Source organism: Marmota marmota, unplaced genomic scaffold (genome assembly GCF_001458135.2).
Source record: "Marmota marmota marmota unplaced genomic scaffold, marMar, whole genome shotgun sequence".
Taxonomy (NCBI): Eukaryota; Metazoa; Chordata; class Mammalia; order Rodentia; family Sciuridae; genus Marmota; species Marmota marmota.
In genome coordinates, this window is record NW_026000137.1 from 7,215,428 (window position 1) to 7,233,769 (window position 18,342).

At 46.2% G+C, this 18,342-nt stretch overlaps 1 protein-coding gene across 1 annotated transcript in view; it reads right to left on the reverse strand.

Moving 5' to 3' along the window:
- Positions 1 to 18,342, reverse strand: part of Esyt2 (extended synaptotagmin 2) — a 53,709-nt gene that overhangs the window by 13,904 nt on the left and 21,463 nt on the right. The window contains exons 8-15 of the mRNA XM_048785470.1: positions 15,804 to 15,924; positions 13,403 to 13,579; positions 12,261 to 12,343; positions 10,850 to 10,898; positions 9,173 to 9,262; positions 8,628 to 8,723; positions 4,223 to 4,285; positions 672 to 746 (exon numbers count right to left, since the gene is read on the reverse strand). Coding sequence (XP_048641427.1) covers positions 672 to 746; positions 4,223 to 4,285; positions 8,628 to 8,723; positions 9,173 to 9,262; positions 10,850 to 10,898; positions 12,261 to 12,343; positions 13,403 to 13,579; positions 15,804 to 15,924 — 754 coding nt within the window. The remainder of the gene's footprint in view (positions 1 to 671; positions 747 to 4,222; positions 4,286 to 8,627; positions 8,724 to 9,172; positions 9,263 to 10,849; positions 10,899 to 12,260; positions 12,344 to 13,402; positions 13,580 to 15,803; positions 15,925 to 18,342) is intronic.

An 18,342-nucleotide genomic window follows, 5' to 3' on the forward strand; every position in this document is an offset into this window, starting at 1 on the left:
GCATAAACAGTGTTAAGAACATACAGGATGGTCCAGAGCTTTCTGAATATGTCAGGAAAATCAGCTGTTTCTAACCTGACCAGTCCGCTCAGTGACCGCGACCTCATCAGCTCAGTGGTACTACACAGAGGTCCACTTAGGTTTTTTTGTGTGTGTGTACCAGGGATTGAACCCAAGGGTGCTTAACCACTGAGGGACATCACCAGCCCTTTTTTTAGATTTTTATTTTGAGAGAGGGTCTCACTAGGTTGCTTACAGCCTCACTAAGTTGCTGAGGCTGGCCTCAAGCCTGCCACCCTCCTGTCTCAACCACCACAGGAGCTGGGACTGAAGGTGTACACCACCACACCTGGCAGCAACACCTTCTTTCAATTCTTGAACCTAGCTGCATTGGCTTAATTTTAAGAACTATTGGTTATGTTTAAATATTAATAGTGCTCAAAAGAAACTTGGGGAATTTATTCTATGCATACCCATGAAACATCTGTATGGTAATTTTTAATATTATCTTAAAAAAACAAGCCACATATTTTTTATTGAATTAAGTAGCTGGTTATTTACAAAGTGAATGTTCTGAGGGAAAAAGGATGTAGGAAACCAAGGGTGCCTTAGGCGCGCAGTGGCAGTGACCCCAGAGGCAGCCCGGAGGGGCAGCCCACATGAGGACGTACCTTACTCTCCTGAGCCTTGTGGCCGACGGACATTTGGACGAGAGGATTTGGGCTGCTGTTCATTTTCTTCCCTGACTATCCGAAAACAAAAAGAAATAGACAAAATAAACAGACATAGATTTTGAAACGGGCCTACTAAACATGAAATTTTTGGCTGACGTTGAGAGCCACTTCTACTCATCTGACGTTTCAGATAGAAGGAGTACACGGGGAAGTTAGCCACAAAACAATTGCTAAGCACACCCTGGGCCATGACTGCTCCAACCACAAAGTGAACTAAAACACACTTACATTCATGTACACTCTTTTTTTGTTGTTGTTTCTGAGATAGATTTTTTTGTGTGTGTGTGATGCCCAAGCCCAAACAATACTCCTGCCTCAGCTTCCTGAGCTGCTGGGACGTGGGTGCATACCACTACACCAGCTGCACCTAATTTTTACATGTTAAAAGTTTTTTTTTTTTTTTTTTTTTTTTAATTTTAAAAGCAACCTTCTTTGTGAAAATTAAATTTTTAAAAATATTAATTTAATTTAGTTGTAGTTAGATCCAATACCTTTATTTTATTTGTTTTTATGTGGTGCTGAGGATTAAACCCAGGGCCTCACACGCACTAAGCGCACACTCTACCGCTGAGCCACAACCCCAGCCCTGAAATTTAAAGTTTTTTAAAAAAAATCTTTAATCACTATTGTCGTGTATCAAAAAAAAAATAATAAAATCAATAAAAAAGAAAAAAATCTTTAATGTTAACTAGAGTTCTCAAAAGTTGATAACACAAATATATAAAAGTGCAATGAATGGAAACCAAAAAACATGAGAAAAGACAAATGTAAAAGAATGGTACTTCAGAACACCCCTGGTTGGAGTGAGAGAATGCCATAGAGAGGCACAGCTTCACATTTTTAACTGAGCATGCTCCGTTCAAATACACACAGCTATCAGACATCAACTCTTGCTTACCAGCTGCTAAGGAATTTTGACTCGGAGAACAAATGTCAGTTTAGAACCATTAAATTAAGCAGATATAAATATAATGGGAAAATTCAGGAAAGAAAAAAATGGCAAGCACATTAGCACAGACAATTGATAAAGGAAAACATAGTAAGACAAGAGGTATGTGTTCTGAGGTTTATTTTCAACTTAGCCCCACAGGGAGATGCTCTTAAGATCTGTTAGTGGAAATTAACTAGAAGGTCACAAAAGTGCTTTTAGTCTAGTAATTCTGAGTCAATCCTCAACACTGCAGCCATGAGAAACAGGTATCAAAATCATAATCGTTGGGGAAAATAATCCTAGCCAAGATCCACTGTGATAATCTATTTTCTGGTTCATCTTTCTGATGTGCATGCATTCTGAAAAATGAAGTAAACACTGTGAAAAATAAATGTCCAAGGCCACAGAAGACCGTGGCGGAGGACAATGACTCCGCTGCTCAGCTGTTTCTCCTTCCACCAGACCCCAGGAGCCAGCTCTACACTCCTCCTCTGTGACCAGCTCTCCCTTCCACAGCTCCCCGGCAGCTGGGCACAGAAAGGCAACTGGTTCTGGCCCCAAGGGGGGTGGGTCCTTGCCAGCCACCCTCCAAGAGGTGGGAGCCAGGAACGAAGGTCCTGAGTGAGCCATCACTGCGTTAGGTCCTTAACACAGAAGCTGAGCCGATTTTTAACTGATACCAATTCTTCCTCACTGAAATAGGCCATCCATTCAAGTACCTTACAATTTTAAGACACACTTCCCCCTTCCCTTTCTAACATCTCTGAAAACAGAATGAGACTCGCCATTACTAGCTTTGCATGCCTGCTCTTGGGCAGTCTGCAGCAGTAAGACAGTTGTCACCGCTCTGGCCAAGTTACTGTGCTTACATCTTCCTTTCGGATATGCACGTGAGTGACAGACAGCAAAAATCTGTCTAACCTAAATCTAAAAAATTTTCTAAGTATAAAACAAACACTATCAAAACACAACTGGCATTTTATAATCTCCCTTAGTGGTACATAAAATAGCAGTGTATCTTTTTTTTTGGTACAGGGGACTGAACCCAGGAGTGCTCAACTACTGAGCCACACTGCCAGTCCTTTTAATTTTGACACAGGGTCTTGCTAAGTTGCTTAGGGCCTTACTAAGTTGCTAAGACTGGCTTTGAGCTTGTGATCCTCCTGCCTCAGCCTCCCAAACCTCTGGGATTACAGACATGCACCCCTGCACCCTCCCAGCAGCAGTGTATCTAAAAACGGATGGTTAGGTTATGTGAAAAAAAGTTAAATCACTTACTAACTTTTAGACCATGACACGATATTCAAAATACGTCAGCACAATTCAAAGTCACAAACTGAATGAAATATGAGCTGCTGAGTCAGACTGCCTCGAGTTTCAATCTCAGTTCTGTGTCCTGACCCTTGAAACCTGTATCCATGACTATCACATGGGCACAATGCCATTTTCAGAAACTTGGTGGAAGGCTTTATTAAATGGGTTAATGTGATAACAGGATAATGATAATACATCTATTTCTACCTGAGGATCTCTCATATGCCCTGCATTAACTTCCTCAGCAAGCCAAAGGAGAAGATAGCACTTACACCCCAAGGACAGCAGAGTGAAGCCCACACCCCTGACTTCTAAGCCCACCTTGCTGAGCACTGCACTGCTGGCCAATGGCCTTCCTCAGCAGAGCACAGGAGAGCACTGCTGACCAAGCTCCCCAGCGTCCTGTGGGTACAGGCTTCACCGAGTGCTGACTGGCACACACAGGCTGCTCTCACCACCCATGTGTCACTCTTCAGTGTAGGACAACAGACATGAAGAAGCAGATTTTGTGTCCTGTGTCCTGCTGCAAGCTCATTCATTTTTCTGAAGGAAACAACCATTCCTGTTTCTTTGGGAATTTTCTTAAAAGAATTATTTTTAAAATTTCCCCACTCCAAATATGTAAGCCTAAAATGTTCAGAGAAATTAGAGAGAAAAAACCCAGAACAATATAAGTCATAGAAACGTGCTAACAATTTAGCTGCAAACACACGCTACCATGTCTTGGCAGTGGAGCTTAGTTTCCAATATACCTCGTTTAATGAACTCAAAGCTCTTGGAAAGATCTATCACCCAGACCCGCAGCACCAAAGCCATGAGGCTGTGGCCTCAGAGAGCCCCTACTCAACATATTGGAAGAGGCGATTTCTTAAAAGCATATTTACAATTCGCAAGGCGTGTCTTTAAATCACAGTCTAACATTTGGTTGAGATTTTAAGTAGAACTTCTAGATCACCATTTTAAAAAATTCAAATCCAAATGAAACACAGATGTTTAAACTGCCCTAGAGGGAGCTGCTCCAGGCCAGGAGGAAAGACACCGTGTCATACTGGAGCTTTATAAAATTTACCTTCTGAGTTGCTGTGTTTCCACCTACCACTTCTCAGATAACAGCAGGCTCTCTTCCACAGGATGACCAACCATGGGCTGGCAGGGAGGCAGCCTGCCACGCCTCTCGAGCTCAAGTATCATCTCTTTCAATATGCCTCGATACGCTGCACCCTCGAGGGAACACTTGGTTTACCTTTAGCGCTCTCTGAACGGCAGCCTTCTTCAAGACACCAGGGTTAAAGTCTAATGGATTATTCTTTCAGGTCAGAAGAAAATGAATACACCAAGGGTTAATAAAACGTGCAATGAGGAGCTTATGGAAGGTTAATGACACGAACATCTAGGAGAGTAAACACAAACTTAAGCAAAACCCCCAACCATAGGAGATTCTCTATGCCCAAGATTTCACCTTAGAGGCTTTCAAAATGTATTTCAAGTCCTCCACAACCCTTTACTCTCCTAACGCCTGTCCTTTGGGACTTGAAAAATTCAAGAGAGATTTTAGGAAGGGTTCTGTTTGTTATCATCTGCCTGAGTAAACTCTTAAAATCTTGAGCACTAAGTACACAATGATGGGCCACGCTGCCCAAACCTCTCGAGCCTGGGAGCCTTGGCCCTCGAGGGTAAGGACTGACGACTCCAGATTTCAGAGACTTTTCCTGATGCTCACACTGGGCAAATGTAGCTGAGACAAATGTGATTATTATTCCAACATGCATCAGTTACAGGGCAACAAGGAGAGCCGCTGTGATGTGGGGCCAGGGGTGCAGGAGGAGCTGTGTGGGATCATGGAAAGCTGCAGTCCTGGATGTGAGAGAGACCAAGTCACTGAAATGCTTTGGGCAGGTGTCCAGGCCTAAGGCTTAGAAGTCAGGCATCATTCCCCCTGGGTCTCTCACCATCAACTGAGGCAGCAGCTGCACCTGGACTTTTTTGTTTAAAGGAGAGCCAAGAAAAGCATCCTCGCCAGGGTCTGAGCAGTGGTGGCTATTAGGCTGCACTGTTGTGTTCAGGGTAGGCACTGTAGAAATACCACTTGTCTCAGATATACTCCACATGTGGACTCATGAGCCCATAAACCTGCTGACGTGATAGCTCTGCTAATCCCAATCCTGTGGTAATCTCGGTCATTATGTCCTCTGTGCTGTCTCATCTCCAATCTGTAAAACATCATCAACAGTCTAGGGGCTAGATGAGGTGTAGGTGTCGGGCCCCTCCTGCCCTGCTTGGCTCCTGGCAAGTGCTCAATAACACGAGCTACGGTGTACGCCTGACTCCTGAATGCTGGCCACCACGGTCAGAGCTCAAGTGCAGCACGTGATGGAGAGGAAGAGCAGGGCATGTTCCAGGAGCCTCCATGAGGGCGAGATCGTGCCAGCGTGCAGGAAAGCTGCTGCTTTCAGTTCCGGGTGGGGAGTGGGGTGAAATGGCTGAGAAGGGAAGGCAGGCAGCAGGGGCCACCTGGAGCTTTACTAGTTCCCATGGCAGCCTGTCGGGGGAGACCCAGAGAGCAGATCTGACGTCACGCTGGACATCAGCAGGTGACAAAGTGTTCCCATTTGCATCATGGAATAGCCTGTGGTGCATATATCCTAACGGAACAGCACAGTTGACCATGTGGGAGGAACCTGACTGAGAACCCAGCAGTGTCATAGGCTAAATACTAAAAAACAATGTAAAAAACCCGGCTCATCTCCTTTTTGCAGAAGCAGGCAGCTGTAGAATGGGAAAAGCAATTTGGAAAAGCTGCTGGAGACAGAATCCACACAGCACAGCTACTTGGTCATCACTAAGAAACGCCAGAAGCAAAGGACTGCTTCTGAAACAACAAGAGCACGTGCCACTGGCCTCCTGTCCTTTACAGAGGCCGTGAACAGGGGAGTGTGGACAGAGCTGGGAGGGCCACAGTATCCACCTACCGGTGTGACTCAGGATTTTGGTTTTCTTCATCTGTAAAACAGGGCCAAATATCTGTCCTTTAGGTATTGTCCTGCAACCTTCTCTCTCTCTCTCTTTTTTAATATATATTTTTTTAGCTATAGGTGGACACAATATCTTTATTTTTTATTTTTATGTGGTGCTGGGGATGGCACCTGGTGCCTCACGCATGGTATGCGAGCGAAGCTGAGGATGCATGTGGAAAGGCTCTGGAAACAGAAATTCCGTCTCCGGAGAACACAAAGCACTGTCACCGTAAGATTCAGGGGCAAACTGACTCTGGGACCCTGCCAGCCACAGAGTTCAGTCTGACGGGCGAGTCGCTAGACTAACAGGTCAGTAGTGGTTTTCTGTGCCCCTAGCAAGTGAGACCAGATCCCAACTAAGAGTACCTACCCAGAACAGCACCCAGTGAAGGTCCCACCCATGTGGCATGGTAACAGATGTAATGAGACCAAGACAAAAAGTCCATAGTTATCTAAGAAAGCCTTCGAATTCCTTAAAAGGAACTGAACAGTGACCTCAAAGTGGTTTTCTTCTCCCTGAGGGAGAAGGCCTGACCGGGAGGGCACTGCCTGTCCTCACGTGACCATGCCTTGGTGACTGAGCATGGACTAGAGGGATGGACTGTAAGAAAGGATGCTCTAACACTGCTGTGTTTGGTCAGGAGGAAAAGGCAGATGGAAGAAAGTTTGGGGAAAGGGAACAAGAAGATATTTACATCTCACATGGAGATGAACTACAAAACAATTTTCACATCGTGGCTTCATTTCTTCGTCATGGGAATTTTTATTTTTTTACGGGCCAGCAGCAATTGAGGCATCTCAGTTTAGTTCATCTCCCGTCAGATGCACTTGCCAATGTTAAAGCAGTGTTACGTTTTACAAAACCAGCACAGAGTGAATACACAGAAACTGAAATCATGCAGGAAAATGACGACAGCATGCCCCGTCATTCCACACGAGCAGACTCCACAGAAGGTCCAGGCCACACTCCGGCAGAACTCAATCAACAAAGGAAAGGACCTGGAGGACTCACAAATAGTGCTCTATAGACTGAGGTAGTATTCTCACAAAACACTAGTCCCGACGCTCGCCTCTCTTTTAAGTAGCCACACCCAAAGTTTCCCTCGAAGATACTCTTAAGAAAGTGCAGACAGGAGGAAAAAGCAAAGAACGGTGGATTGTGATCAATGAGCGCACCAGAAGCACAGGAAAACAGTGCCAAGGCAGAGCCAAAGGATCCCAGCTCATGGGGACCCCAGGGAAGGTCCCCACCCTCACTATACCCCAGGGTAGCGCGTGGCAGGGATCCTGTGCCTCTGACGGCCACAGCACACTTCATGCACAAATTGCCCAGCTAACAGAAAATCAGTACATCACTTTTCTTTTTTCGTTTTTTGCTTGTATGACATGATTGAAATTTCAATTTAATGTGACAAAACACATCAGTTCTATAGATGGGCCTAAGCCTTTCTTGCCAGTTCACCCACCCTATGCTCTATATTCTAAAATATAAAACAAATTCACTTTCACCAGGCATTATAAGTCATTGTAACATTAAGACATTTTATAATAAACATCATTGATTAAAATGAGAAAGTTCTGTATGAGAAACTCTGAAGAAGGATTAAATGATAATGAAGTAACGTTTCCCAAAGTGAAATTATAACAGATAAAGCCACAGATTTAGATATAAAGATTGGCAAAGAGATTAAGGTAAATTCTTCTAAGAAAAACGTAAGAAATTTAGAAGGTAAAATCAGTCAAGAAAGCTCCATTGAAAGAAAGTGCATGATAGACTGAATGAAACACGTGTGGTGAAGTCCTCGAGTGAAACAGACTTGCGCAGTCGGCTGCTTGTCTGCAGACTGCTACTCACTAATGCACTCACGTGAGGCGACGCACTGACCATGCAGGGAGAAGTAAGCGATGGCCAGTCCTGGGGCCACCTCAGTACCTGCTAGCAGTGTTCTTTCTTTCAACAAAACTGGTCATTGATACAATTAAATAGAGAATGACTGCCTGGTGAACCAGCATGTGGGCACTTGAAAAAATACCAAATGGTGTAGCGTTCACAATGACAATGACACTACCCTGAATGGGGGGCTGAAGTCTGGCAGTGTTCCTACCTTGTCTGGTCAACAGAATCACCTCTCCAAGGTCACCATCATCCCTATAGACCTGTATTGTGTGTTTCATTTTTCCTTAGGACAAAACAATTCTGATGTAAATAGGCATGTGCTTTTAGGCTGCAGAACAGTGTGTGTTTGGCAGCAGATTACTCAGACACTGTTCATCTCTACCCATTCTGTTGGAAGCTCCCTGGACACCTCCAGGGTGCAGCAGCTTTTGCACTGTTGTGCTGCAGCTAGGACAAGTTTGGAGTCTGTGATCAGAAAGGCTTCATTTTATCCCCATTCCAACTAAAGGCAATTTCTACCTTTAGGCAGTGAAGTTTTACTGATTAGAGGTAAATCTAGACATGCAAAGCAAACATTAACTTATGCTCTCTGTTCCTGCTCTTCTGCACTGCCGTGAAATCAAATTCAGCTAGACAAGACCAGGTGCCATACCGTGGGTAAACAAAGAAGTGATTTCCAAGTCAGAACTGCTATCAGGAAAAAAAGCACCCAAATGAACAAGCACTGCTATATTTACCGGAAGGTTCCGTGCTGAGTCCAAATACAAGATCAGCAGTGCAGAAGAAAGGCCATCATTGGCTTGGTCTTTGTCAGCTCTGATGTCCATCAGGACCTAGGGGAGGAAAAGGCCTTAGTGTGTGTCCACGAGACTAGAGACTCTTCCTATCTGTATATGTCAATTATGCACAAGACAACCACAAAAGTGAGAAATTAACAACCAAATATGTGCAGCAGACTGAAAATGTACAATACGTGTCTTTTAAACAAGACTGCTATCCCACACACACCAATCAAATGAAGCTCTCGGTGATGTGTGGCCCTCCAAATCCCTGTACTGTAGTAAGCATACCATTTCAAGATATATAAAACAGGTGTATAACTTGTCACGTCCACTATAAAAAAAAAATCCCATTTTCTTTAATTTATCTCTGATACTACTGTAGACACATACAGCACAATAATAAAAATTACTGGTATAATTTTTTTTTAGTTAAGGAGCAACACCGTCTGGAGAAACTGATCCCAACAATCAGGAGGGGAGGGTGTGTCACTGCACAGTACCTTGTCAAGGTTCACAGCGTCAGGCACAAGAGTGAGCCACTCCAGCTTCAAGTGCAGCTTCCCTCGGGGAACCTCGTCCAGAGTGAACCACTGCAGAGAGAGAGTTCAAGTCCAGTCCCATGTCCAGCCCTGCCTCCACAAGCTCTGCTGCTGCTCCCAGTGCTCAACCAAGCTGACGTACCGAACCTCGTGTTCCAAGATGATGGCCAGGAACATGAGATCATCAGCCCCTCCCTAGGAAAGCCGCCAAGCAGCACTACCACCACTCCCATGCACACAGGATTCGTGCCCTAGGAAGTCCTGCATGTAACTCACAGGGAGTTCAGAGGCCAAGAGACAGCCAGCGTGGTTCCCAAACACTGAACACTGGCATCAAACACTGGCTTAAAACCCACAAAATGGTCCATTAAAGAGGGTCCCTAACAGTGAGTGATAAAAAGCCCAAGGCTCTGTTCTGTTTGTCTTGTGCAATTGTGGGCAGGTGGCTGCTCTGGAAGCAGCAGGATCTCAACGCCAGTCTGGCTAGTTAGAGCTCGCTTGCTTAAATCTGACTATCTCTTAGAAGCCTCTATATATTTTTCCTCTTTGATGTTTTATTCTGATACCAATATCCCTGTTTGAAATAATATTTTCTTTTTCTTAAAATTTTTTTTTGTTGGGGCTGGGGATGTGGCTCAAGCTGCAGCGCGCTCGCCTGGCATGCGTGCGGCCCGGGTTCGATCCTCAGCACCACATACAAACAAAGATGTTGTGTCCGCCGAGAACTAAAATAAATAAATAAATAAATATTAAAAAAAAAAAATTTTTTTTGTTATACATGGACACAATATCTTTATTTTGTTTATATTTTTATGTGGGGCTGAGTATCGAACCCAGAGCCCCACACATGTGCGGCAAGCGCTCTACCACTTAGCCACAACCCCAGCCCTTGAAATAATATTTTCTTGCTCTAAATTCTAATGGTATTTACAGCTCTCTTTTATAATCTGATTGCATGGTGCGATTTCTGCTATTAACTACAGATATCATGACAACTCCCCTTATTGGTGGGCTTCTCAGACTCTGCCCTAACCCTGTAGTATGCCACAGTTTGCCTGCCACAGAGTCAGCTTTATGTTCTTTTGTCCATAAGAATTTCTAGCATGTGGCAGGTACTCTATGCGAACCATCTGATTTGATATTTCTTTTTCTTTTTTCGTGGCAGAGACAGGGGATTGAACTCAGGGGCACTCAATCACTGAGCTACATCCCTAATCCTATTTTGTATCTTATTTAGAGATAGGGTCTCACTGAGTTGCTTAGTGCCTTGCTTTTGCTAAGGCTGGCTTTGAACTCGCAATCCTCTTGCCTCAGCCTGCTGAGTCACTGGGATTACAGGCATGTGGCACCTTGCCTGGCTTAATTTTTTTCTTTTTAGCTTGTTATTTTTAAAGGTCTACATTCTTTCGTTGTTTTTTTTTTATTTTTTTAGTTATTTTCTTTTTATGTTTTTAAATTTTTTTTGGTTATTTTTTAAGGGCCTGCATTCTTAATACTTATGGAGTAAATGCTGTCCTTACAGGATCAGCCAGGATTCCTGCACTGACAGTTGGGCAACAGCATGGTTCTCCCTATCTCTGACACACAGTAGGTGCTCAGGCAATGCTTATTAATATACCAAACTCAGAGAAAACTTACTTCATCTAAAAGGCGCTCCTTCTCAACTTCAATAAGATCAATCATAAGACTATAGGAATAACAACACAAAAGTTTAGAACACAAAAACACAGCTCTTACAAATGAAGTAATCTTAAGCACCTGTCTATGAAAAAGTACTCTAAAACACAACACAGGTGATTGGGAAGCAGGCCCCTTTCCCACAGGCATCCTCCAGCTTCTGCCCGAGTGTCAAGAGGAGCAAGGACAAGAGTAGGGCTTGCACTTCTGTGAGATCAGAGGCAGAGGTCAGAGCCGTCAAGAACTAGGCCCCCTCGGTGCAGTGTGCACGCCAGTCCTCGTGTTCTACACGCTCTGCTGGGTACTGCCAAACATCACTGTGCACAGCACTTGGCACGTACTGAATCAGGACTGGCTTTCTGTGCATGCTTGCTCTAGGCCCACCTGACTTGGGGTCCCACGGAAGCCTCTGGCCAGCCTGTGTGAGAGGAAGCCTGCTCTACAGCAGAGAGTGCCCCACCCCACAGGGCCAGCAGCAACTGTGAAGGGACGAGGTGCTGGTGCTTCCTCCTGGCGGGCCCTCCTCTTTGCCCCTATGCTGTGGGTCTGTGTGGACCTCTGTGCCCTGTCCATGGCAGCAGGCTCCTGCAGGTCTGCACCCTGCAGCCTCCATGCTGAGCTCCTGCACGTTGGATCTGCTCCCTGTCCTGCCTGGACTGCTCTGGTTGTCCTCTGCAGGCTTTTGGTTTCTGGAGCCAGGGCATGACACTCAGGGCTGTTCTTGATGAGGCTCAAATCTCTGCAGTGTCATCTATCTATTCCTGCATCTTTTTTTCTGTCATGATAAATTAAATAATAAAGATCAGGCAGAAGTCTATTTTTTAAAGTTTGTTTTCCCAAGCTATGTAAATTTTCAATTTAAAACCAATCATTATTACCATAATATATATCATTTTAAATAAACAGTATTATCATTATTATTCTCTTGTGGTACAGGCGATTGAAAGGGCCTCAAGCCTGCTAGGAAAGTACTCCACCACTGAGCTATATCCCCACGAATCAATATTTATTTTCTCAGTGTAGGAACAATGCAACTTACTATATCCCAGTAAACTGAAATAGTTGCACTCCGCACAGGGGCAGGCTCTGCATGTGACTACTGAGTGTCCTGGCTTGCTCCATTCTAATTGGCGGTTCAAGTACCCCTGGGTGGTCACTGTGACAGACAGCTAGAGCTAGTGGCTTGTCTTCTCTTCAGTGTGACTTTTTAGAAATTGAAGTGTCTTAAGAAATTAAATGTGAAACAAAAGTTGTATCTAAGAGGCATTTAAAAATGCACACATGTAAGTAAGTAGATTCAAAGCTCCTATCTGTGAGGGTAACTGACAGCGGAGTGCCCACACTGTCCCCACAGCCAGGAGGCTTTCTTCACCTTCCCAAGAAGTCATCCTTGTCTGGGTCTTCATCAAAGAGCTCAATTTCCAGTTCTTGTCCGGGGTGTTCGTAGACCAAAGCCTGGAAGATTGATGGTTAGCAGCTATTGCATTTTTACTAATATAGTCTTCTATTGAGTACGATGGTTATGACAAATATTGCCATTAACCATTCTCCAGCAACAAACAGTTTTTACATTCAGCTTGATGACTGGGCCATTTGAAATGCTTGCCAATGTAGTGACAGCCTACTATACCTACCTAGAGTTGACTGCATGACTTCTCAAAGCTCAAGTATATTCCTTCTTAGAACAACATCACAGGATGTCACCCTAAGACTGTCCAAGGTCTGGGACAGGGCAATGATGCAGGACCCACTGCCCAAGCCCTGAAACGGCTCCGTGCCAATGCTGCCCTTGAAAACCACCAGCTGTCCACTCACCTCGCAGAGTGGGACACAGGGGGACCAAGCACCAAGAACGGGAGGAGGGAGAGGTGAAACCCCTGTGCTCTGGAGAACAATCCATGATCTGATCTAGCATTCCTGGGATTTACACGGGGAGAACTGGGCAGGTGAAACAGAAATCCATGCCATCCTTGTACAGTGCCACTGGCGCTCCCAGCCCTGCGCGGCCTGTCCTCCTACAGTGCCGCTGGCGCGCCTGCCCTGCGTGGCTTGTCCCATACAGTGCTGCCACCCTGCGCAGCTTGGCCTCCCCAGGTAAAACACCAGGGTGCCACGCAGCGGGTGGTATTAAAATCACGTAGCTCTCCTTCACTGACATGTAAAGATGTCCAGATGTATTAAATGCAAAGTCTGCAATACAACATAATGTCTTTTTTGTGTTTGCGTTAATAACAACGCATGTTTCTTAGTTAGAAAAAGACAAACTATTCGCATTATGAAAAATATTTTTGCCAATTATTCATGATGATATCATTATACAATTAAGGTTTAAAAACCTATGTGTTCACATGGCAAGAACACTATGAGGAAGGGAGAGAAGGTACAATGCTTTTAAAGAAAGGGAAATTAATACAAAGAAGTTAAACCATGGTCTCAACTGGCCATGCATCTGCACCGCAGACCTGGAGCAGACTCCCAACGCCCTTGCTCAGCACCGAGGGCACCAGGCCTTACCTCATACACCTCATTCCACTTTGGACTCAGGTTCTCTTTGATGACCTTGCTTTGGAAGATTTGGTTGCCCACTCGGATAATTCCATAGGGATCTGACTTTCCCTTGACAAGGCCCTTAAGATAAGTATCTTTCCCCTGAAGATCCTGAGCTTCAATGAAATGTATCCTTAGGACACCCTGAAAAGAAGTACAGCCATTTTCGTCATTCTCTGGTTCACTTATGGAGAACTGGAGGCAGCTGTGTGCCTGACCCTGCCCTAAGAACTGCTGAGGGAGCAAAACGAAGACTTTCTTCCCATTAGTATATCCCAGCAGAGGCAGCGGAGATGTGGCAGGTCAGAAAACAAGGGCTGAGAAAAGGTGCCAGTTGCTGGGCTTGTGGCACACACCTATGATCCCAGCTATGGGAGGTTCAAGGCCTCAGCAACTTAGCCAGACCCTTTCTCAAAATGAAAAAGGGCCAGGGATGTGGCTCAGTGGTAGAGCACTAGCCTAGCATGTGTGAGACCCTGGGGTTGATCCCCGTACTGAGGTGGAGGTTGGTGGGCGAGAGCACAGGAGTGGAGCTGTCTAGAAGGGAGAATAGATACACCTCAGACACAGGAGAGACTGAGCCAAAGACACGTGCAGAGAGCTCCCTGGCAAAGAGACCCTGAGTAGAGGTCCTGGGGCTCACAGGCCTGTGTAAGCTGCCAGCAAGCCCGGGTCTGGTCTTAAGAAAGCAAGGATGAACATGACAGGAAACATCAGCACTGGATATAGCCATGACACCCAGTTTGTTTTTTTAACTGGGGATTGAACCCAGGGGTGCTTAACCACTGAACCATATCCCAACCCCTTTTAAAATATTTTATTTAGAGACAGGGTCTCACTACGTTGCTGAGGCTGGCTCTGAACTCACGACCCTTCTGCCTCGGCCTCCTGAGCGCTGGGATTACAGGCGTGCGCCACTGTGCCTGGCAACACCCAGTTTTAGAAGGGTATGAAGTGCTGTTATAAAACCTGCTTTATAGAGGACAACACTGGAACTTTGAAATAGGCGTTACCCATCAACTTCAATACACTATTTTTTCTCAAATGTTGTTTGACTGAAAAGAAAACATTTACTCATGTTTCTCTCAAGGCAAACAAAGGTGGTAAAGTTTGGCAGGGTAGCATTCTGGCACCCAACCGGACTGGCACAGGAAGACAAGCGCTCTGTGGACACACAGTGAGATGTTTTTCCCTCATGCTTGCCTGAGGCTGAAGCCTGGAAGATCTGGCTCTTAGGCCCTGTGGGGTGAAGGGCAGCAAGATCCAGGTAGAATCGGGGCTTGCTGCACTCAGGGCACAGAAGGCCCACGCAGCAGAGGAGCATGACAATTTCCACCTGCATCTCCAGAGGGGACACTCCTCTCCACCTTAGTGTCACATCACATCCGTCAAACGCCAACGGAACTACTCCTCTGGGCCTCAGATGAAAGGCCTGTGTGACTCTTAAACACAGGAGTGCTCAAGAAGGTCTGATGATCTATGTACTGCTGCTAACATCTAATTTAACCAAAAAAGGAGAAGGTGTGGAAAGCTGTCTCCAGCTCAGGAGACAGGTGAGAACCACACATCCTTGAAACAGCACCCACCTGCCTCCTGTTTCAATGAAAGTGGCCTGACACATGTCAGCGCTGGGCCTTACTGCACCACAGCAGTTGTCTCCCTTACAACTGGAGGCTACAGTCCAGGCAGACTCAGGAGGTGGCACCTGACCCAAGGGGCTGGCACACTCGGGAACACCATACCCTCAGGACCAGTGGGGTTCCACACTCAGGCAAAGGGGCTCACAACCTCTGTGTGAAGGCATGAAGGGGACTCTGATGTCTGGGACGCAGCCCTGTGGGCCCAGTTACCCCATCTTACAGCTGCAGAAACTGAGGCCCAGCTGGCCAAGTCACACATCCACAAAACAATGTGCCACTGAGTTCAAGAATCTGCTCATCCAATTTTGTCCAAGTGAGCTGCTTCATAAGCCCCTCGTTTACCACATTATCACCAGGTGACTCCAAGCTAACCATTCCCCAGTGTCCCAGAGAGAGCTGATACACGTCTCATATCAAAATCCTCATCCTCTCAGTCACTGTGCTTGGGGCTGAGAGCGATTACAAACAAATCTGACGGACGCCTGCGGTGGTGACCAGGTTGTCTGCTGCTCCTGGCAGTCCTGAGAACTTGCACACCCTCTGCACTGTGGAGGAAAGGGACTGAGGTCCAGAGCTGCCCTGGAGTCTCTGACAGACTCCAGGCCTGACGTGCAGCAGCACCTCTCTTCGGAGTGTGGTTGGACAGCTGTTGCTATGTCGAGACCCACCTGTCTGAAAAGGCCGCCCGCCACGTGTCTGAAACGCAGAGGAGGCTATGGCACACTTACCTTTGGTATAGGAAACCGCAACTGGGCTATCTGAACTTCGCTGACAAGAGGAACAGTGATTCGATTGGGAAGCACCAAGTAGTTTGATATCATATCCAAAATGATAGTATCAGATAAGCCACTGTTATTTGGGAGGTAAAAAGAAAAAACAATCAGATATATCAACACTTGCTATCAACTTAACAAATGTCACCACCAACACAAGGTGGTGTCTGCTCACAGGGCAGGAGTAGGCTCGCTTCTCCAACATAACATCTAAAGCCAGCACTCAGGGCGTCAGCTGGGCTGCTGCATGGTAACCAGGAGCGAGAATTCTAGCTACACTTCATAATTTCTAAATAACCTTCCATGTACTCCTAGCCGGCTTCGTCAAAGATTTAATACCTAACTAAAGCATTTCTATTAACATATACATTAACTGGCTCCATGTTTGTGTACATATTAAATTTCTCCCAAAGTATAAGGTTTTCGTTGCTCTCTTCATACCAACTAACAATTCTGAACTTCTATATACCGCTGCATAGCAAACTCGGTAACAAGAATATAATTGTTTAGAATAAAGGAACAAACATACTGTGTGTGTGCGCACATGCATATGTGTGGCACGTGGGACTGAACCTAGGGGTGCTGTACCACAGAGCTACACCAATAACCCATTTTAATTTATATTTTGAGACAGCCTCACTGAAATGCTGAGGCTGGCCAAACTTGAGATCCTCCTGCCTCAGGCCCCTGCAGGTGCCGGCCACTGTGGCCAGCTTGGTCGTCAATTCTTCTGAACAGACTTGGAGGGCTCAAGCTAGGGGCGCTGAACACAGGCTGTCTAAGGAGGTACTGGATGGTCCTGGGTGCTCTGGAACCTACGGTGTTCTTACGTAGAAACTGCCTGTGTTCACACTGAAAGAGTCCCTGAGTAAAGGGTTTTGGAGCATCCCCTTGCTGCTGTGCTGGTGAGGGAGAGAGAAGCAGAAGGGTGCAGGCCGCCAGAGTAGGATGGTGAGTGAGGAAGTTAGGGCAGGGTCAGAACAAAGGAGCATGCAGAGGGTCTTCTGAGGAGGTCAACTTCCCACAAGCGGGGGACCCAATCAGATAGACATGTCTGTACTTGTGCTCCTAAGAAACAGAAAACTAAAACAGATGTGTAGACATGGGGGGCACCAATCAATAACAGTGAGAAGCATGTGGACGACAGGAGATACGCAGAAGAGGAAATTCCAGAGACCACAGAAAGGACAGGTCAAACCCCCCAACCAGACTACTGGCTCTGGAGCCCCTTCTCTCCGGAGAAGTCCGTCTGTGGCCTGTGCAGTAAACCTGTTGACTGCTGTCTCTGTCCTGTTCTTCAGTTCTTTGCTGAATGGAGTCAATCAACCCAGCACCCCTGGACGGTAACACCTGTGCAGTTCATGCTGCACTGCCACACCTGCCCTGGTGTCCAGGAGCCAGTGGCCACTGGCCAGCACTCCACAGACCCTGCTCCTCCCACAGCTCCCAGCGCCTTCCTGGACCCTGGTGCAGATGCTGCTCCTGGCTTCCTCACAGCCCCCGAGGCAGCAGCGGCTGGTCTGGGAGGCACCACTCCCCATCCTGTCCTGGAGCACTGCTGCTGCCTGCCAGCCCCCACTCGCCCCTCTACCTTCCACCTTCCTCCTGGCAGGGTGCTGCGGTGGGGGTGGCCACGGAAGTATTGCGGCACCACTCCCTCCACGGTGCCCGGCTTCCTTTCTGCATCCTGAGTGCAGCGCTGGCTGCCTGGCTGGCTGCCTGTTCACACGCCTCCCCAGAGCTCATCCTGTCAGACGCAGTGTCGAACACTCACCTTTTTAGAAAACACTAATTTACTTGATAGTAGTGCTGAGGATCGAACCCAGTGCCTTGCAGGTGCGAGGCGAGTGCTCTACCACTGAGCCCACCCCAGCCTAAAATAAGTGTATATCTTTTAACAAATATTTTTAGTTGTAAATGGACACCTTTATTTTATTTATTTAGATGTAGTGCTGAGGATCAAACCCAGTGCCTCACACATGCTAGGCAAGCACTCTACCACTGAGCTACAGCCCTAGCTCAATTAATGTATATCTTAATATAATTCTATATACAGAGAAGATCATATAGGAATATTTTATAGAATATATACATAAGATCTATACATAAACTAATGGCTAGAAGCATATTAAATAAAATGAAGCTAGATGTGTATAGGTATGTTTATTGTGTGCATATGTGATCTGAGACTGGCTACAGTCTTGCCAGAGCCCTGCACGCCCTTGGATGTCACCCTTCAGGTGGTAAGATGATGTGAATTAGAGGCAGCACTCAGCGAGTCCACTTTACTTCAGGGCAGACTGATGTACACACAGTTGTTGCCCTCACAACACTGAAAGGAAGCAAAGCAAAAGGAGACTTTCTTTTGTCCTTTTTGCAATACTGGGGATGGAGCCCAGGGAACTCTACACTGAGCCACACTCCCACCCTTTTCATTTTGAATGGGGGTCTCACTAAGGTTCGAGGCTGGCCTCCCGAGGGGCTGGGACTGCAG